General features: G+C 36.6%; 1 protein-coding gene across 2 annotated transcripts in view; it reads right to left on the minus strand.

Moving 5' to 3' along the window:
- LOC136033915 (carboxypeptidase D-like) overlaps window positions 1-22375 on the minus strand; it is a 218828-nt gene that overhangs the window by 60355 nt on the left and 136098 nt on the right. For both annotated transcript variants that reach the window (XM_065714930.1, XM_065714931.1), the window contains exons 19-21: window positions 18158-18348; window positions 13684-13991; window positions 9305-9579 (exon numbers count right to left, since the gene is read on the minus strand). In XM_065714930.1, the coding sequence (XP_065571002.1) occupies window positions 9305-9579; window positions 13684-13991; window positions 18158-18348 (774 nt within the window). The remainder of the gene's footprint in view (window positions 1-9304; window positions 9580-13683; window positions 13992-18157; window positions 18349-22375) is intronic.

Consider the following 22375-nt stretch of genomic DNA (forward strand, 5'->3'; position numbering starts at 1 on the left):
AGCAAAGGTAGCCGTGGTAATCGCTCGAATTACAGAGGAATCACCCTCCTTTCTGTTCCTAGCAAACTATTCGCCACGTTGCTTGATAGAAGTATCCAGTTCATCCGTAAGTGCCGCCGGATTCAGCAAGCAGGATTCATGTCCAACAGATCCAAGGCCGAGGAGATATACACTATTCGCCAGGTCAAAGTCCGTGAGTTCCAGCGTACAGCATATATTGCCTTTGTCGACTTTAAAGCAGCTTTCGATTCTATCGACATTTAGTCCCTTTGGCTTATACTAAAACAAACGGGTCTCCTTGACAAATACCGCCGCCTGTTCAAGGCGCTTTACACTGGTACAAAAAGCTCTGTCCAGATTAATAGTCACCGAAGCCCACTATTTGAAATAGATACTGGTGTAAGACAAAGCAGTGTTGCTGTTCCTGAACTTTTCAACACGGTGATTATGTCATGGATCGAATAACGAATCGGCTCTAATTCGGACTGAAATATTGCGATAGAGTCCTAACCGATTACAATTTCGCAGATGATTGCCCTGATATGCACTTCTGCAGCTGAACTCGAGACAGCCCTTAATACACAGTCTGAAAAAGCTCTGAAAGTGGGACTACATATTAGCTGGCAGAAAACAAAAATAATGATCGTCGACCCAGCAGGTAATTCCACAAACTCACCATTATTCGACGTATTAGGGCACACTATTTAAGTTGTCAAGTTTTTTACTTAACTTGGATCTGCCGTCTTGCATAACGACTCAATTGAAATGGAAGTCCAGTGGCGCATCGCTAAAGCCGCGTCTATTATGGCTTGATTATGCGGGTCTACAATAGTTATCGTTTGGCAATTGACCTGTGAGCATCGATAAAATTTTGAAGCAGGATTAAAGTTTGGAATAAATTACATTTGAAATACAGTGACTGTCAGTGATTATTGAAGTTTCGCAATAAGTGAAATATATACACAATAAGGAAGGCTTGGATTGTTGGATGTCGGAGTACGGTGGGAAATAAGCCAGGCAGGTCCCACGTCCCATCGGGCCACTGACCACAAAGTGATTGCCACTGCTTGCGTGGGCCTGTCCCTATTTGAGATAAGTAAATGTCAATTAATTTTAAATAACGAAAATGTCTGTTCAACAGGAAACAAATCTGGATATTTTAGAGCGTCTGAAAAATATAGAAAACCAGCTTGGGGGCCTTTCTAAGCTCGCGTCGATAGCGGAGGAACTGCAAACCATATCCTCCCAAATAAAGAAAAATGAGGCGTCGCAATCGAAAACCACGGAGGACATCCAGAAAATAAAAGAAAAGATAGACGAATCGCAGAGGCGCGGAGAGTGGTTAGAAAAAGAAGCAAAACAGTCAAACCTGATTTTTTATAATTTTAAACCCCTAAACCCACCTAGGGGATCACTTGCGGAGGAAATCAGTGAGGTCATTTCCGGCTGTTTGCCACAGATTGAGATCAGGAGATGGGACATAAATGACGCATTCCGCTTGAACACTAAAAAACAAGGAGAAATCCGTCCAGTTTTAGTGAAGTTCACAGCCAAATATTTGCGAGATTTGATTTTGCGAAACTCAGTTCGCTTCCAGAGTTGCGGTATCTCCCTAGCTCCGGATTATACATGGGCCGAGAGAATTGCTCGCAACGCTCTGAAACCACTTTTGCAGAAAGCAATCAAAGAGGACCGTGAGGTGAAATTCAGGGGCCCTCGTTTATTTGTAGACGGTGAATTGTTCACGTATGAACATGAATCAGGAAAAATTAGAAATAATGGAAGAAATAAAGCAAAAGAACTAGCGCGATCTCAAGTGCAAGAGTACACTGGATCAAACGCGGAAACGGAAAGCGAAGGTGGGGATCAAATGTCAGAGGTAAACTCGGATATTCGTAGCGGTAGTCTCACACACGACCAGGCTATTAGCCAGGCAGACGGTGAAAAACCCGGAATGAGCGGAGCCACGAGTAAACGAGGTTTAGAAGAGATAATCAGCCCCGAAGATCATCACAGGCTGGATCGTCGGAACGTAACTCGTGACCCACCAAATCGAGGCCTTGGTCGAGAACCCCCACGCCGCTCACTCAGAAATAGACGAAGGAGCCCTTTCAATTTCGAGGAACAGGAAGTAGGCCGTGTACAACAAATTCAGTTTATGACATGGAACGTCCAAGGCCTAATGAGTAAAAAACAACATGTCTAAATGAGTCTTTTCTGAAGTGTGATGTAACATGTTTAATTGAGACAGGGACCCCGCCTTCGGAGGATCAGTCGGTTAAAGATTACACAGTTTTCCGTGCTGACCGGCAAATTTCCCGTAATGCACGTTTTTACGGCGGCGTCGCGGTTTTTGCGAAAAAGTAGAGTTTCGAAGTTTGTCATAGAATAAAAAGTAAATCTGAGAACATTATTTGGTTAAACCTTAAGTGTCATGATGGATCAAAGATTGTCCTGGGTTGCATATATGTTGCTCCACAGAATAGTAGTTATATGAAAGAAGATGCGTGGACTTTGATTGAAAATGAGTTGGAATATTTACAGAGAAAATATAGTGAAGAGTTTTTTGTTTTGATGGGTGATTTTAATCACCCATCAGAAGATATATACGCTTATACGTCAGAAGAACCAGAAATTCCCCTTGTTTCTCTTTCAGGAAATGATTTGACGGCACTGAGGATTCCAGAGAGCTACAAAATTCCAAGGAGGAGCCAAGATGTGAAAAGAAATGTTAACCAATGGGGAAGGAGGTTGTCGGGCATTTGCAGAGAATTTGGTCTAGTCATTGGAAATGGAAGGTTTGGAAATGATGCGGGACGCGGTGAGTTTACTTGCATTTCCGGAACGAATTTTAGTGTCATTGATTATGTTTTGGTGGACAGTAGGCTCGCACCTATTTCCCTAAACCTTGAGGTAGTGCATTTTGCTGGTTCTGACCATTTTCCATTAATTTTTTATTTTCAGTCGACAAATATTAGTAAAAACCAGCGGAAAAGAGAAAAACTAAAGTATCAGACATTTGGGACAGGAACGAGTAGCACTGGCTTGGTAAAATCAAGAATACAATGTGAGTGGGTGGAGAAAGATGTAACCCGAATAAGATTATTTTTGCTCGGAGCCGATGGTTCAACAGTTGAATGCCCTAGCATGTGAGATTGAGGAAAATACGGGCAATGTAAATGAAGTTTCTTCAAAATTTGCCGAGCTGATACGGAGTCCTTTACTTGAAAAAAATGGAAAAAAAGGGGAAACAAAAAAGCACTTTCTTCGACAATGAATGTGAACGGAAAAAAGAAGAATTAAATCAGATGCTGGAATATGTTAAAAAATCCAAAAAGGAAACTGAGAAACTGGAATTGCTCCGACAGTATAGAAGTAAAAGAAAAGAATATAAAATAATGATAAAAATGAAGAAACTAGAGTTTCGATGGCGGGAACAAAATGAACTTGCGCATTTCTATAAGACAAATGATTTCCGGGAATTCTGGAAAAGAGTTTCATCAAAAAAATGACTGCTCCCAAATGTATTCCGCAGGAAGACGAGTGGCCCCCCTTCTTTGAGAAACTAGAAGCAGGTACAGCATCTGGCACACAACAGCCCCCACACGATTTCGAAAAACTGGCAGAAGAAGTCGGAGCCCCCTCTTGCGACCACACTGAATACCCCCTACTGGAAGAAGATTATCACCTTTGCCGCCAAATCCAGCAGGAAGAAGTAGAAGATGCCATAAAACAAACTAGAGGTGGGTCTGCGCCAGGACCAGATGGAATTCCAGCAAAGGCTTTGAATGTGCTACAAGCAGTTTTATTACCTCTGCTTGTGGGGTTGTATAACTTGATTATGAAAGAAAAAAAGAGGCCTGATCCTTGGAAGATATCTGTAGATATCCCCCTATTTAAGAAAGGTGATGCAAGTTTGTGCGAGAATTACCCACCAATCAGCTTAGGAAACATTCTTGGACAAATTTTGGACAAAATCTTAAACAAAAGGCAGGAATTATGGCTGGATGAGAGGCAAATTCTGAGAGAAGAGCAAGCCGGTTTTCGTAAAGGATACTCACCATCTGATCGAAAGTTTGTTCTAAATGCATTGATTAGTAAGTATTGCAAGGGAAACGGAAAGTTGTACGTGGCTTTTCTTGATTTAAGTAGAGCATTTGACAATGTTGACCGTATAATTCTGTTTAGAACGCTTTTAGGAACAGGAATTCCGCCACCCTTTTTAAGGGTTCTTCTCTCGATGTATTGTCTGACCAGAAATGTGGTAAAGATAGAAGGAAGCGGTATATCTAGAGTTTTTTTTTAATGTAAAAGGTGTAAAACAGGGTAGTACCCTATCACCGAAACTTTTTGCTATTTTTATAAATGATCTTGCCGAATACCTTGAAAAAAGGTGGGTGCCAGTTGTACACCTTGGAAATAAAGTATTATCATTACTATTATTTGCCGATGATATTGCCTTGTTCGCCAGATCCAATTCAGAACTACAAATTCTGTAAGATTTAACAGCTGAATATTTAGAGGAAAAGAAACTGGAAATTAACACAAAAAAGACAGAGGTGATGATTTTTTGCCGTAGACAATCAACAGGAAATAAAGATGAAGAAAGTTTTAATTTGAATGGTGAAGCTGTGAAGGTTGTGTCTCAGGCAATATATTTAGGATTCCATCTAACATCGAACGGAAGATGGAGCAATCATATTTCGAAGATGGCAAATCGAGGAAAAGCAGCAATGGCAACGCTGTTCAGGAACAGTAATTTGACGCGAATAGGTGACTTAAAGATGCACAAAACGTGTTCAACTCAAAAATAAGGCCAATCCTCCACTATGGAGGGGAAGTATGGGGCCTAGAAGTGGCAAATTCATTAGAAACTCTACAGCTACAATATTATAAACGAATGCTAGGTCTGCACGCCACAACTCACACACTTTTCATCAAGGGAGATTTGGGACTTTTCTCCATGAGAAAACATAGACAGATCCAATTAATTAAGTTTTGGCTGAAAATACTGCAGTGTCCCTCCTCCAGACTCATCAGAGCAGCGTATGATGAATTACTTACTCTGGGACAAAAATCGTCATGGCCCTTCCATGTCAAAAAACTACTGGACAGCACAGGTCTATCGTATGCATGGAATGAAGGAGAAGGTCCAATCTCAGATCAAAAAGCCTTTCTGTCATAGATCCAAACAAGGCTGGAAGACCAAGAAATTCAGAAATGATGGAATGACCTTAGCCAGTCGGAAGGCTTAAGTTCTTACAATAAGCTGAAAGAAAATTATGGTGAAGAGCTATATTTTAAATTAGGGATTCCAAAAGAATCTCAGAGGTCTTGGATGCAGGTGCGAGCAAACTGTCTCCCTCTTCACAGTATTTGGAAAAATAGGTGCCACCCGGAAATGCGGTATACTTGCCCAATTTGCGGTGATCTTGATGGACTAGACCATTTTCTTTTCAGGTGTCAGGGGCTAAATGAGCTAAGAGGGAGCTTTCTTGGGGTGGGTGGTCGTGAGCCCCTTCTTGGAACTTTGAAGTCGACGTCAAAAATAAATATAGTAGCAGTGGCAAATTTTCTCCGGAAGGGTCTTGTTATTCGAAAGTCGATTGTTACATAATTTACTTTGTTTGTTGTTATATATGTATGTATACGGCCTGAAAAATGGCTTTAAATACAGTCATTCATTCATATGCGGGTCTACAACACGAACGGAATTGAAGTCCTTCTCTATGGTGCTGAAACTTGGCCGGCAGCTGCTTCCGTTCGTGATGCCATAGATATGGCCCAAACGATCTTCTCAGAAGACTCGAAGGGATCAATTGGTACGACTTCATCTCAAACACCCGACTGCTGACACTAACGGACCAGACCCCCAGCTCTCGTCATCTCCCCTGATCCCCCTGAATAGGGCTGGAAGCACCCCCGTGGAAGACCCCGGTTCAGATGGAGGGACAGCCTTACCCAGTCCCTCTCCATGATCGATTCTGATCTCCAAGAAACAGTCACGGTTGCACAGGATCGTTCAGAATGGAGGTGAAAAGTAACATCTCTCTCTACATTGGACCACCAGCAGGAGCTCTTAAGTCAAGTCAGTCCATTTTATTCAGTGCTTCAATTTTTACCTCCTTCCCGAAGTTCCTAATTCCTTTAAACATTTTCTTATATCCCATTGACTTCATTTCAATAGCTCCAGCCATTGCCACCTGCGTCTAATTATGGCTTGATTCTGCCGTTCCGTGTAACCAAAGCCCAACATGAGCCAAAAACGAAAATGCGGATCTACAACACGACCATAACGCAAGTCCTTCTCTACAGTGCAGAAACTAGGCCAGCTACTACTTCTGTTTATGATGCCATATATGGGGCCCAAACACACTTCCTAAGACGAATCGAAGGGATCAAGTGGTACGACTTCATCTCAAACACACGACTGCTGACACTAACAGACCAGACCCCCAACTCTCGTCAACTCGCCGTAAGAACCCTACGATGGTTCGGCCACTTAATTCGCATGCGAGCAAAAGCACCCACTAGCACATTTTTCAACTTTAATCCCTCTGAACATGGCTGGGAGCACCCCCGTGGAAAACCCCCGTTTAGATGGAGGGACAGCTTTACCCAATACGTCTCCATAATCGACTCTGATCTCTAAGAAGCAGTCACGCTTGCGCAGGACCGTTCGCAATGGAGGCAAAGAGTCACATCTCTCTCTACGCTGGACCACCAGTTAGCAGCTTTAAGTAAAAGTAAGTCAGCCATTTCCTTCCCACAACTCCATTCAACCAGATACAATAAGGAATTGCTATTCATTCCGTCTTAGCTATCTATAGGATTTTCTGGAGTAGTTAACTCTGACAATTCCTCTAGAAAAGATACAGCATATCCTACTGAATTTTTCAAGGCGTCCACGTTTCAGAGCATTTTTGACAATTATTTATCATGACCTTCAATCTTTACCTAATTTCAAGCCTATTCTCTCACACAGAATTCTCAATCTTCAATAATATTTTCATAGGGAACTCAAACCATCAGCAAAATTTAGGTCTAGGAGGTTTTTGACCTTTATATTTACTGCCATACTCTTCGAAACCCTTCATTGTGTTCCTGAAGAGAAAATCAACCAAAGTAAATCATAGAAACGGAGCTTTTGACTTGCTAACTGGATTAACCATATCTCAGTTATTCTATGTCTGGCATGGCATTCAAGGACAGAACCTTCCTTAAGAATTGTCAATCGGCTGAACCAACAGCCAGCTCATAACCTATAGAACTGAGGACTAAATGGATATGATGTTTAAGATACTATTAAGCTCAGGATTAGAGATGCTTCTTAATTATTGATCTAAGCCCGAAAATCCCCACTTCCTTTCCTAAAACCTAACTGTTCTTGCATCATTACTTTAAGTATTCTTCTTATTAAGACCATGAAATGTCAATGTTTTGTATGTGATTGGTTGTTTGTGCTTAATCAGGCATATACTTTCGCCTTCTAATTCTTAAATCTTAAAATAACGTAAAGATTCTTTTCTTTACATTTATTCTATTCTTGCGGTTGTTTATTTGCTAATTTAGGAGGCATTGTGCTCGCAGCATGCCCTCGCAGGTTAGCTTTTGACGCCCTTCTGATTGATGTTTCTATTTGATTAATAATAAGCTATTCTACTATTATTACTACAACTACTACTAAACGAGTCCACGTTCCTAACTCCGGGGACAAAAGTTTCCAGAACCCCAGACAATTCAAGTTAGAAATGCCAGAATTCTTAATTCAAAATGTCAATATTGTACTATCTACATTCAAGTTCAATACAGATCAAATCAAAAAAAAAAAAAAAAAAAAAAAAAAAAAAAAAAAAAAAAAAAAAAAAAAAAAAAAAAAAAAAAAAAAAAACTCACACGGCACCTAATATACTTCCTTGTGCATTGGTGCACATTTATGCCCACTATAATAAAACACTAGATACACCGTGGCATCCCCTGGTTTTAAGTATCCATATCAAATCGCAATTAAAAAACAAAAAAACTAGCACAAAATCCCCTTCACTCAAATCCCTTGAAGGGTAAGTTTAAAATAAATTAAATCAGTAATGTTGATATCAATAATTTTCAAAAATGAAAAGAATAAAAATAGAAAAACACAATTTTTATGCACGTTTTTCGCCTGTTTTTGGCATATTCTTCAATCTAAAAAAAAAAACACTAAGTAAAATTCGAAAGCCTATTTGTGTTGAAAGATAAAGATGAATTTCAGTTACTGAATAATAGCAAAATTGTCAACTTACATTGAAACATTAAAACTGTAGGACTGCAGAAAATAACACACCGAAAACTTGCAGAGAAAATATAAACCTTAATAAGGATTTATTTCGTTTTCAGAAACAATAAAACATCAAAGGTTTCTAATTCTAAGGAATGGAACTTAATAACTGTGCGGGTAAGATCTTATAGAATGCACTTTTCCTTCCCTCCCTAAGGTGCCAGACATGAGAATTTCCAATTCTACTAATTGAAATAAAAAAGTGAAAGGGCAATACGCATAAGAGTGATTTTCTGAAAATATAGAATTCGTGAAGTAAGTCTATCCCTGAAATAAAAATTATAATCCTATGGAATTCGTTATAAAATAGTTTGCATAATTTTGGACTAAAAAAAAAAAGAAAAAAAAAAAAAAAAGAAATAGAAAAATGTTTAGTGACTAAACCTTCAGTCCATGAAGTGTTCAAAAGTGCGATTCTTGCATGATCAAAAAAAAAAAAAAAAAAAAAAAAAACTGAAATTGACTTCATGTTTTCATTTTATGAGACATTTGTTACAATTTCACATTTAAAAGAAACATACTAGTTCCTTCGGTTTTTGGATTTAAACTGCTTCAAAACTGGTCTAAACATCTACATTATAGAAAGGTGGTTAGGAGGGAAGGAGGTTACCTTGCGCACAAATATATTTGAGATTCTAATTGTGCAGCTTATGAGTTAGCTTCAAGGTAGCTAAAACAAAAAACCCACATCACAATCACACCAACAAATAACGATTATTTGACAACCGAAAGTCGAGACCGAATTCGAGACCGAGTCTATCGATTTTGAATTAAATTCAACGTTGGTGGACTGTGATGAAAAAGTTGAAAGCCATTGCTAATTGGAAAAAATTCAAGACCGATAGTCTGAGCGAGAGACAAAGCTGGCATAATCCTTTTCTGTCTAAAAAAATTCATAGAAATCATAGCATAATATTGAGACAAAGTACGAGAGATAAATAAACAAAGAAAGAAAGAAAGAAAGAAGAAGAAATAAGAATAGCCCACCGTTAAAGAAGATTTCTGAACATGATGACCTTCATGCCTTTTCATCCTTGTAGATTGACACTTGATTACATCTCCCGATAAGATTGAGGTCTTATTCAAATAAGCAAGGGTAATGCCCTTAATTATTCCAGCTTGCATTTCAGCAGCTTCTGGAGGTCGTCGGACAGCTGTAAGGCCAGTATCCAGTAATACTTGGAAAGAAGCCGGATTATTTCTGCAATGATCCATCACGGATGTAGCTTCCTTTTTGAATCCGTGAGAATGAGCATCTCCACCTGAAATCACAGATAAAGTTGCTTCAAAATAGTAGAGGCCTATATTGAAAGAATATTTACAGGGCTAAAATTTGCAGCTAATTGGCGCTTTGAAGGGTCCATACTTTAATACAGTACATGATTCTCCGGGAGATCCTTTAGTGTTTCTTTTTTACCTTTTATTACGTTTTTTAGTGAAGGACTTCCTTTCCTTGGTACCCTCTAATGAGTTGCATGCTATTTCAAAGCCGATTTCCTTTTTTTTTAATCTTTTTTTTTTTTAAGTAAATACTTTTTTAAGTTTAATCTTCTGATAAAAACTCCTACAGTCATTATGCTAATGACTCAAAACATTAGATAATTACTTACACCATTTTTCGGTTCGTTTTAATTAAAAAAACATTATAGAATATTTTTTGTCATAAAACCATAATAATAATAGTTGAAAGTTGTTTACGCTGGAAGGTTTTTATTAAGAGGGCTTTTAAGGGCGGAAGCCAGCCTTTCTGAGACTGATTCAAAGGACTTAGAAAAATGGAAAAATAATGTGCCAAAAATTCGAATATTTTTCTAAAATTGGAAATTGTTGATTTAAAACAAAGCTATTAGTGGGCTAGAGTAAACTTGATATTCATTCATATATTTACAGGGGGAGGTATATCATAGAGAATAGACGGCTAAGTACATTTTTGAAGTCTTAATAAAAAAATTCCTGGAACGACTAGATTTACTGAAGAAATGTGACAATAGCCAATCATTAAACTCTGTCAACCGCGTGAGTCATTCAAACTGTCTATCAATCACCGTCAATCGATTGACCCAAGGATAATTTAGGCTCCTAGACTGTCAATCATGTTTGAGTCAATCGATTGAAGAAAGTTTTTCATCAAAATGATTGACCGTCTAGGACCTCCTGTACACCTTTAAACGAGCATATCATATGTTAACAATGTAAATAGCGATGAAGACCACACTGCCTTTCCATATCAAATAAACACAACTCAGAAACAATACGGAAATTTTCTCAATTCAGTGAATATTTTGGCCCTTTGTCCAAGTGCCATATATATACATATATATCACATTGAAATGCGACCTTCAGCACTACTCCAACATAAATATATATATATAAATATATATATATATATATATATATATATATATATATATATATATATATATATATATATATATATAATTCACATTAAAATGTGAACATTAAAACTAAAAATGTTTTTAAAAACTTTTTAAAACAGCCCTAGCATCCTTGCTTTAACGAAGTTCAACCAGGACTGATAAATAAAATGATGCGAGATGATAAAATCATCAAACGAAACAGAACAAAAAATTAAGCTTTGCAAGCTTTCAAAGCTGATCTTCTTTTTTTGAAGCTAGCCTGAAAGGCCTTTTTGTAACGGGTTCAATACTTTTATACATTGGTTAGTAAAATATTTTGTTAGATCATTTCTAATTAAATTTGAATATAAAGAACCTAGTGAATATTCCCCTAAATCCCTATATAAAGAAATATTCTTATTTATTTTGAGAGATCTTATTTTTTATATTATTTATTATTATTTATTTTAATAAAATTGCCTTGTGAAAATTTCCCTAATGTTTCTAAATTGTGTTTGTTTGATGTTAACAATGGTGAATTTAGGGTAAATTAACTGAATAGACTCTTATGAAGCAATCAAGATTACAATCTATCAAAGCCCGTTAATTGTCTCTGAATTGTGATTTTTAATCCTTCCCTTTGAAATTTTAAAAGACTATAGTGTAAAAAAAAAAACAACATAAAAACAAAATAGCAAATAAATAAAATCTTACTAGCAAAACAGCTATCAAGGCATAAATAAAATACTATTTTTATGTAGTAAATAAGCAATAAAAGCAACAAATTTATGAATAGAACTAAAAAGTAGGAAGATTTTTAAAGCAACTTTGTCTTACTAAATATTTTTATGAAGCGCATCTTTACAAAAAGACTAAAAGTTTTCTGCATATTCCAAAATCCTTCAAAGATGCTACCTATAGTTAAAAATTTGAAATTTATTTATTTTATTTGCATGAAATCTAAGGTCCTATTTATATATATATATATATATATATATATATATATATATATATATATATATATATAAAATAGTACGAAAATAACTTTGCTGTATATTACCAAGAAGAAAACTGTGCACTATGGCTACAATCAGTTGGTAACATATAACCACCATGCTTAGCAATAAAAGGGATGTGCCCTTATTTGAAATTGCAATGAGCGCGTCTTCAAACCAAAAACTTTTTTTCACTAACCCGAGCTACCCCAGAAGTTATTTGCAATATATTACAATACATGTTTGGCTACGTTTTAATTTAAACTATTTGTTTAAATAAGAAAAAGACTTTCCACTATTCGTGTTGTACTATACGTCTTGTACGTTAAATAGTAAGATGCACAGAACGTACGTACATACTGTACCAGCAAAGATTGCAGGTTCCTTGGCATTTTATGATACTGAACTTAGTAATTTGAGACATCAATATAGAAACACTGAGGGCTAATATCCTTGGTTAGCGGAAACGTTCTAGATTTTATATTTATATGAAGGCTCAATAAAATCACCAAATTCGGAGTAATAATTTACTTTTGTAGCCTTTAGGGTAAGCCTTGCGAATTATAGCACAATGAAATATGTTTTAAATATTTAAATAATAGCTTTCACGATACCAACTTTCTAGAAGACAGTAAAAGCTGTTCATAGAAAAAAAAAAATCTTTGATTAAATAATCTAAAGATACTCTCTACTAAATAATAATGCGGTACTTGGTTCTTGAAAATCACTATACTCAATTGAAAAACTGAATGTTTTATGGAATTTTAAACATTCGTTTGATGTAATCCTTTAAGGAATAATTATTTTTTAGAGCCTTGCTTGAAAGAAGGAAAAAAATTCCCACAAAGATTAAAGTAAATAATGAAATGTGGCTTCCAGAAGCCTCATTTATGTGGTCCATTTCTTTTATTGATATATTTTTATTGATTGCCTTTATTGATTTATATTGATTGATTTTATTGATACATTTTTATTGATTGCTATTGATATAGTCGTTTCAATACTGTCTCTCCCTCGTACATTTTTCTGCAATTTTTATTTTTTTTTGCAAGTACCAAGAACTTCAAAATGAAAACATTTTTTGCCCCTAAACCCACCTTAGATCAGTTCATACCAGGAAACCAAGATTCTCTACGATCTTTTTTTTGCTGTTTCAAAATTATAAGGTTTTTAGGGTAGAACTATATTTTCTTCATTGTTGCCACGTTGAATCGTGAAAATTAATAAGAAAAACTAGTTAGTTACATTTGACAAAGCTTTTCATCCATGAAAATTAAAACATTAAAAACTTGTTGGTTCCCAAAGACAATTACAACTTCAACGGAGAACTATACCTTCTTAAGCTGTTTAGCGTCATATATTTTGTTTTTTTTTCTACCCCATTGGATGGGACACTGGCCTTGTTCCAGTTTGGAACTGAACTTGTTCATGTCCTTCAGGACTCGGTTTCAAGTCCTGATGTCGCCAGGACCTAAGTCCTGATTTACGGTAGGGGTCAGGGGTATGCCTCTGCCAGTTCAGCCCCCTGGAATGTAAAAACAATGGTCCCCTGAGACAAGAGCGTGATTTAGTTAGGTCTGAACTGCCAGAAAATATAAATTACAGTTACTATTACTAATTTTTAACCTTATAACCTTAATATTACCTTATTAATTATTACCTTTTTATAACCTTAACCTTAATTAGCCCTTTCTTTTCAATTTGCCAATCACTCCTACCATAAACTGCATAAAATCATATGCAGATCTTTTTTATTATTAAAAATGTAATTTTCAATTTTTTCCATTCTTAAGATGTATTTAAGTTTTCATTTAACCAGTTCAAACAATCATACCCCAATTTCACTGTCCTTAGTACTTTAAGGATTATATTACTTTGGATTTTGAACCTGTAAACTTAAAGTTTGTCGCTTGTCACTTGGGTATAGTAACTTTCGAGACAAATAATATCAATTCCTGTTTCAATAAATAATAATAATCATAATAATAATAATTATAAAAAATGGTGCTCTAACCAAAAGAATTTGCTATTTCACCCGCTTTGAGGTCCTCACAGGAAGAATTTGTACCATCCAACTTGTCACCGTCAACGACGGGAATGATTTCAATGACTCTATCCATCATTTTCACATTAAACTGTTGTATTATGTAGCTAGAAAATTGTCGAAGGATTTCAACAGAAAGCAAATTTTTCCCGCTGAGTCCTCCAATGAATCGAATAAGAGGCAACGCAAAAGCCTGTTCATCTGAGTTGCAATGGCCTGTTGCATTTGCCATAATCTGTAGAGCCCAAATTGAACGATCCTCAGTTGTTTTCCCAATGCTAGAAAATTGTTTTTATTTAGTAATCCAAAGACCTACAAAAATTGAAGAAAAAAGAAAAAGCGAACTGAACTTTCAACACCCTCTCCAGGAAACTAGATGCACGCAAAACCTAATGCCTTAAATTATTTTCGGTACTTGTATGATATACATCCTACCTAATGTTCTTCAAACATGTTTCTCTGACGCTCAACCCTAATCAAATATACCAAAGTAAGATAAAAATATAATACTTTAGAAACAAATTTGAACTATATATTTGCACATTAGGGGTGGGGTGGGTGTAGAGTATAGCGGGTCTGCATACCTAATGTGTTAGGAACAATTATTCTGCATATTACGCAGTAAGAATTGTTTTTTAAATTCACCCTGTCCAAATACTCCCCCCACCCTTATGTGCAAATATGTAGCCTAAATTATATATTTTCCATCTATTCTGTCAGGTCTCTTTGTCTTGTCTCACGCTAAGCTGAATGAAACTAGCAAAAAAAAAACAAAACAAAAATGGTTCTATAATGCGTCAATGAATGAACAAGTTGAACAGTAGGACGTTTATCATACAAGTACCTTATTTTCTATTCAAATCGTAAAGAAAATTATTACAAAAAGAGGGGGAACAATGCTGCACGCTTGACATTCTCCCCTAGTTTTCGGGAGAATGATTTCCATATATCTAAATATTCAGAAATGACATTACGGATCTGGCCCTATGCACGCCATCATAGCTCTGGAGTATCTTTATCTTATATTTTTCTTTTATGTAAACTAGAATCATCACGAGCGTCTAGCCATCATAGTTGGATGAATATTAAGGTGAGCAAACACTCCGATATAAAGAATGATGATATTACCTCAATCCTCACGTATCGTACTTAAGTTTACAAAAGATCCCAGCTGACAAAACTGTAAAGAGGTTTTCAATTTACTGGTGTAGGCTTGTGACTAACGTCTCAATTTAAGCTGAGACTAGGTTAAAAAGTAGGTTAAAATATAGCTTTCATTGCAAAACTTAACTTGTTTTCTAGTTAGCCCTTGTACTATAAATTCAAAAGAAAAAAAAATTGGCTTTATCAATCTAAAAACCTCAAACGGGAGGAGGGAGGGGAGGAGGAATAAAAACAAAGAAAAACAAACTTTTACTCTACTCGTGCATGATACAAAGACTTACAGTCATTTCTTATAGAATAATATGGGAAAAGTTCAAGTGCTTTTTTATTACATTAAATAAATTGTTATAAAAATAATGTCCAAAAGGGTTCGATGGCCCGTTATTTGGGAAACAACTTATAATAAATAATTAACAATCATACTTAAAATATTCATACCAAATATTTGCATTAAATAAATAATTACAAAATCAAATCGCAAAGGGTTCAAAGGCCAGTTATTTGGGAAACAACTTATAATAATTAATGAATAATGTTCCTTAAAATATCTATACTAAATAATTACGTTAAATAAATAATTAAGAAAATAAAATTCCCAAAGGGTTTGATCAGTTGGGATACAGCTTACAATAACTAATTAATAATCATACTTAAAATATCCATACCAATTAATTGCATTAAGTAAATAATTACAAAAATAATATTACAAAAGGTTCGATGGCCCGTTGTTTAGGAAACAACTTATAACAAATAATTAATAATCATACTTAAAATATCCATACTAAATAATTACATTAAATAAATAATTTCAAAAATAATATCTCAAAGCATTCGATGGCTCGTTCTTTGGGAAATAACTTATGATAACTAATTAATAATCATACTTAAAATATCCAAACTAAATATTTACATTAAATATTTAACGTAAAATATTTAATGTAAAATAATATTTTCTTCGCCAGAACTATTACATCATCCTGGCTACGAACTGCTAACGTATTTAATTCCCCCACTAATTAAAGTAATCGAGTATAGCAAGATGGGAGATCTCCGTTGAAGTATTGATATGACAGCGAAGATTCAGATAAAATTTCTTCATCTTCAGAAGATCAACAAGAGCGCATGGATATGACTGTCAGACTCTAGCCGCTTTCTCCTGATGCTGGTGTACGGATGTAAGTAGAGATAAAAATGTTGACATCCATACAGACGAGGATACATAAGCGAGAAGTATAAAAGATAGAAGATATGAAAAGGATATATTTGCTTCAGTCTCCGGATGATTCCATAGGAGTTCCATGGGTGACTTTGACCCTTCTTAACTGAACATACAGCTTAAGCAGCATGTTTCATACAGTTGCACATATCGGTACGATGGGCGACTTATGGAGGCTATTGGTGTACAAAGCTCAGTTATTGCCGGAACAGCTCTTACCTAAACGAGTAAAAACTAGATCTACTTTGCATGGGCAACGTGAGGTGTTGCGGCACCGTTATTTCGGCTTCGCCGAGCAAAGTGTTGCGAGAGAAATACTTTGTTTTGTTTCCTCGCTTCGATTAAACGCTGAACTTGTTAATCTGTAAGGATCTTAAAATAAACAAGTCCCCTACATGTCTTACCACTGGAACCAAATTGGTCTTACCGTCAAATACACCGGAAACAAATAATAGGTGCACCTACTAGCAAAGGTTGCGAACCCCTCATTGCCGAAGATGATTATGAGCTAACAGCCGACTGTTGCTAAGACTTCCCTATGTATCTCACAATTGGTATCGGCCTATTATTGGTTTCAGTGTGTATTTTACTACTGAAGTTTTAAACCCCTTTAAACTTTCAAACTGGTACATCTCATGAAGGAATTTTCTACCAAAAAATGGATGACATATACTTTGATCAACTCATCAAGAGCTATCGATTGCCGTAAAAAAAAATCTAACAGTCTTAGTTCAAAAGTTGACTTTTGCCGTAGACCAAGTTTCTGACATCATCACTTAGAAAGGAGCAAAGGATAAACTCTAATTTCTTTAGCAATGAGAGAATTTTTAAAGCTTAAGAGGCACATCTGGTACCATTTCTCTACTACAATCCCAAGTGCCAAAAACCGAATGATAAACACAGTTGAAATCACAAACAGAAATGGGTAGAAACAATAGATGGCAGCACATTCGGACCCATGGGAAAATGCCACATTTTGCTTCTGTAAATTTTTCCATTTATCACTCAAAGAAGATATATTGGCTGTAGGGCCGCTTATAGATTTCAGTCCATCTTCAATTTGAAGATTTGAAACTGGTGCCTCCCTGCTAGAATGGAGCTTTCAACTCGAAAGCAGAAACATGGCTTGAAGAAACGAAAGTTTGACTGCATAAACTCAGATAGTTCTCTCTGACATAGGCTATAAAACTCCGCTTCACTTCACACACTATAGGCTCTGGCTCAAGGACAAGCAAAAAACATCTTTTTTGGCCCCAGGCAAGAGTTCTACGAAGCTTTCCAAAATGCAAAGTCACATTCATCAATCCGGCCTAAGGTTCACACTTTCCGTAAAAACCGCAGAGGTTAGACACTTACCACTTTCTGGGAATAAGCTGAAATCATTAGAAAAAAAAAAAAAAAAAAAAAAAAAAAACAAACGACAAAACCAAAGTGTTGCTCTCGCAACACAAATAAGGAAGTACGGGTTTTCCTAAGTTTAAGCCTAGTAGATTTCTGTCAAATCGATTGAATATTTTCTAGGTCATTCTTTGGAACTTGAATTTAATTAATGATCTACCTTGAGGTGTGGCACCTAGAGTACTGTCATCCACGAATGTTACCACTTCTTCTTGGTTATCTGACGTAGACGTCGATATAGCCTGAGAGTAGCTTTTATGACACAATTCACAGCTGACATTGGTAGAAGGTTCTAAAAGCTAGTAGAGGTAAATGACATAGACAAGGAAGAGAGATACCCTTAGAAATTAACCTTGGGGATCTCAGCCTTCCACTGGAGCTTGCTCGTCTACAGCTTCAGCAGCAACAAATCTGCCACTGAGGTATGATGAGAGCCATGAAAGTACTTCACCACGTGCACCGTTATGAGACAGTTTACCGATAAAGATATTATGCGTAGCCTATGACAGTCAGAAGTTTTCTTTACATAAAGGAAAATATATTTTTTCAAGGAGGGGATGGGTACTTTTTCCATAACAATTTTCATTTGTTTGTGATTTAAACAGGGTATGTGCCTGGCGCAATAATGCAGATCATTGAAAAAGTAGAAAGAGATAAAAGAGGTACCTTTTCAAACAGGTTATGTTCCTATGAGAGTTGGAAATTTTCTTGAGTTCAGTCGTCAATTCATCATAGCTCAGATATTTTGGTGGGTATTTTTTATCTGGGGTCTCTTCTAAACTAACATCAAGGTACTGAATTTGATTTTTTATAACAGTAATATTCAACGACTTTTCCAAATGATCCGGAGCAGTAACCTGTAATATAAAAACAAATATTCAAATAAACCTCAAGTAAATACTCAGTAGAATGTTATAGCTTAACAAGAAACAATAGACACACATACAAAGACAGCTACCAGTTTTTTTTTAATAAACATTAATTTAAAATAAAAGAAGAATTTTTTTCCATAGATTTAGTTTTTTTGACAGTCATTGTTAGACATTTTGACTATTAACTATTAATCTTTGATTTGACTTAACTATTAACTATTGACTATTAACTATAATATTTTGACTATTAATCAACAAGATTGCCTTTTTTCCTTAAAGAAAAAAAGGCCTTTTTCATCTATGAGTAAATCTCCAAGAAGACATAGGTAAAGTTTTCTTTTCAAAGGTCTAATGAACAGAAAACCATGATTTTCAATTAGGTGTTGCGATTCAATTTTAGCTAAGTGGCATTAATATCAATTGCAATTTAAAGTAATAACAATAACACATTTTTCTAGTATAATTCTAACAAACCACTTAATATCAAGATAACAACTCTTTTGTCCAACAAAATATAAGAAACTTTCTTGGAAATTTTTTTTTTAGCGTATGGTTAATTTAAAAAAAAAAAAAAAAAACCCGGCAAGAATTGCGATAACGGGATTAAACTGGGATAGAAAAAGATAATGAAGCAAATCAACCATCCAGAATCTTGGTTTGTTGTTCTTCTTTCAGCTCACAAGATAGGAGTTATGTCTTTATAAATATTAAGAAATTGAAGAGGGCCATTTTCTGCTAACCACGGTCATGGGTCATAGGTTTTTATGGCACTTGGTATTAACCAAGTGACATATAGCAGTCGCCAATTCTGTCGGTCTGTCTGTCGGTCCCGGTTTTGCTACTTTAGGTACTTCCAGGTAAGCTAGGACGATGAAATTTGGCAAGCGTATCAGGGACCGGACCAGATTAAATTAGAAATAGCCGTTTCCCCGATTTGACCATCTGGGAGGGAGTGGGGGCCCGGTTAATTCGCAAAAAAATAGAAAAAATGAAGTATTTTTAACTTATCAGTGGGTGATTGGATCTTAATGAAATTTGATGTTTGGAATGATATTGTGTCTCAGAGCTCTTATTTAAAATCCCGACTGGGTCTGATGACATTGGGGGGAGTTGGAGGGGGGAAACCTAAAATCTTGGAAAACACTTAGAGTGGAGGGATCGGGATGGAACTTGATGGGAAAAATAAGTGCAAGTCCCAGATACATGATTGACATAATCGGAACTGATTTGCTCTCTTTGGGGTAGTTGGGGGGGGGGGGGGTAATTCTTAAAAATTAGAAAAATGAGGTATTTTCAACTTACGAACGGGTTATCGGATCTCAATGAGATTTGATGTTTAGAAGGATATCGTGTCTTAGAGCTCTTATTTTAAATCCCGACCGGATCTGGTGATGGGGGCGGGGAGTTGGGAGGAGGAAACCTAAAACTTGGAAAACACTTAGAGTGGAGGGATCGGGATGAAACATGGTGGGAAAAATAAACACAAGTCCTAGATAGATGATTGACATAAACGGAACGGATCCGCTCTCTTTTGGGTAGTTGGGGGGGGGGGGGGTATTTCTGAAAAATAAAAAAAATGAGGTATTTTTAACTTACGAACGGGTGATCGGATCTCAATGAAATTTGATATTTAGAAGGATATCGTGGCTCAGAGCTCTTATTTAAAACCCGACCGGATCTGGTGACATTGGGGGGGGGGGGGTTGGGAGGGAGAAACCTAAAAATTGGAAAACACTTAGAGTGGAGGGATCGGGATTAAACTTGGTGAAAAAAAAAACACGAGTCCTAGATACATGATTGACATAACCAGAATGGATCCGCTCTCTTTGGGGTAGTTGGGGGGGGGGGTTAATTCTGAAAAATTAGAAAAAATGAGGTTTTTTAACTTACGAACGGGTGATTGAATCTCCATGAAATTTGATTTTTAGAAGGATATCGTGTCTCAAAGCTCTTATTTTAAATCCTGACCGGATCTGGTGACATTGAGGGAAGTTTGGGGTGGGGAAACCTAAAATGATGGGAAACGCTTAGATTGGAGGGATTGGGATGAAACTTGGTTGGAAAAATAAGCAGAAGTCTTGCATACGTGATTTACATAATTGGAACGGATCCGCTCAATTGCGGGGGGGGGGATTCTGAAAAATAAGAAAAATGACGTATTTTTAACTTACGAAGGAGTGATCGGATCTTCATGAAACTTCATATTTAGAAGGACCTCGTAACTCCGATATCTTATTTTAAATCTCAACCGGATCAAGCGTAATTGGGGGGGGGCAGTTGGGGGGACCGGAAATCTTAGAAAATACTTAAAGCGGTGAGATCAGGATGAAACTGGATGGGAAGAGTAGAAACCTGTCTAAGATACGTGACTGACATAACTGGACCGGGTCTGCTCTCTTTGGTGGAATTGGGGGGGGGTAATATTGAAAATTGAGGTATTTGTAACTTACGAAAGGGTGACCAGATCTTAATGAAATTTGATATTTAGAAGGATCTTGTGCTTTAAAGTTCTAATTTCAAATTCCGACCAGATCCTTTGACATTCGGGGGAGTTGGAGGGGGGAACCGGAATTCTTGGAAAACATGAAAATTGGAGTATTTATATCTTACGAATAGATGATCGGATCGTAATGAAATTTGATTTTTAGAAGGAATTCATGTCTCAGAGCTCTTATTTCAAATCCCGACCAGATCTTTTGACATTGTTGGGATTTGAAGGGGGAAATCTTGGAAAAACACTTGGAGTGTAGGAATCGGGATGAAGCTTGGTGGATAGAATAAACAAATGTCCTTGATACGTGATTGACAGAATCGTACTGGATTCGCTCTCTTTGGGGGAGTTGGGGGGAGGGGTTCAGTGATTTGGCGAGTTCGGTGCTTCTGGACGTGCTAGGGCGATGAAAATTGGTTGGCGTGTCAGGGAGCTGCACAATTTGACTTGATAAAGTCGTTTTCCCAGATTCGACCATCTGGGGGGCAAAAGGGAGAGGAAAAATTAGAAAAAATTAGGTATTTATAACTTACGAGTGGGTGATCGGATCTTAATGAATTTTGATATTTAGAAGGACTTTGTGACTCAGAGCTCTTATTTTAAATCTTGACCGGCATTAAGCCTCTTATTTTCCTTTTTAAATCAATCTATTGATTCATAGAATTTTGTTAGAGCTCATACCATATGATCTCTTGGCTCTTGGCTCTTCTCGCCTCGTCACAAGTGCCATATGAGCTCTTAGCTCTTGTTTTTTGAGGCAAGGCTGCATCGTCTACCATTCCATGAATAGGTTCTATTTCAGCGATGAGTGTGCATATTCCCCATTTTATCTGGCCTCCTTGGCCTTTTATCCAGCCAGGGAGTGGGTGGCAATGAAAAGACAAAGGAGCGAAAGACCTGTAACAAACACGGCAGAACAAAGAATTGCAGCGACGATATAGTTTTGATATCATAAATTTATCCACATCACAGTATTATTGACTCTTTCAATACCTGGTCGCAAATATTCAATCCAAGTACGTGCCTTATACATCTATGACCACAGGAGTCGAGAACGTGAATTTCGAATTTTCTTTGTTCATAGGCCAAGTTTTACAGCCATAGAGGAAAACATAGTGGCTTAGATATTCTTACACTGACCTCGATATCGATCTTGATTCTTTTCCACAGCAATAAACTAAATTGATAAAATCCCGGAGCCATAGTTGTCACATTTTGTCAATACAGCTATAACTATAAGTTGTCACTACAAACTTCGTCAAAATGATATTTAAACTTCTCAACCAGTTCAACTCGTTAGTGGTTCAGTGATGCAGATGAGATAGAATCGTCGTTAGTCAAGACTTTTCTTTTATCATTGGTCATCTTGAGTTCAACAAGAGCAGATACTCTCAAAAATATGTCCCAATTTTTTTGAGAAGGACTTACTAGCAAAAAGACGTCGTCAGGACAGTAAATGGCACTGAGAGTGAAACCTGGACGACTCTTCAGCAGCCTTACATAGCTCTTTTCATAGTCTAA

The sequence above is a fragment of the Artemia franciscana genome, chromosome 12, assembly GCF_032884065.1.
Source record: "Artemia franciscana chromosome 12, ASM3288406v1, whole genome shotgun sequence".
NCBI classification, from domain to species: Eukaryota; Metazoa; Arthropoda; class Branchiopoda; order Anostraca; family Artemiidae; genus Artemia; species Artemia franciscana.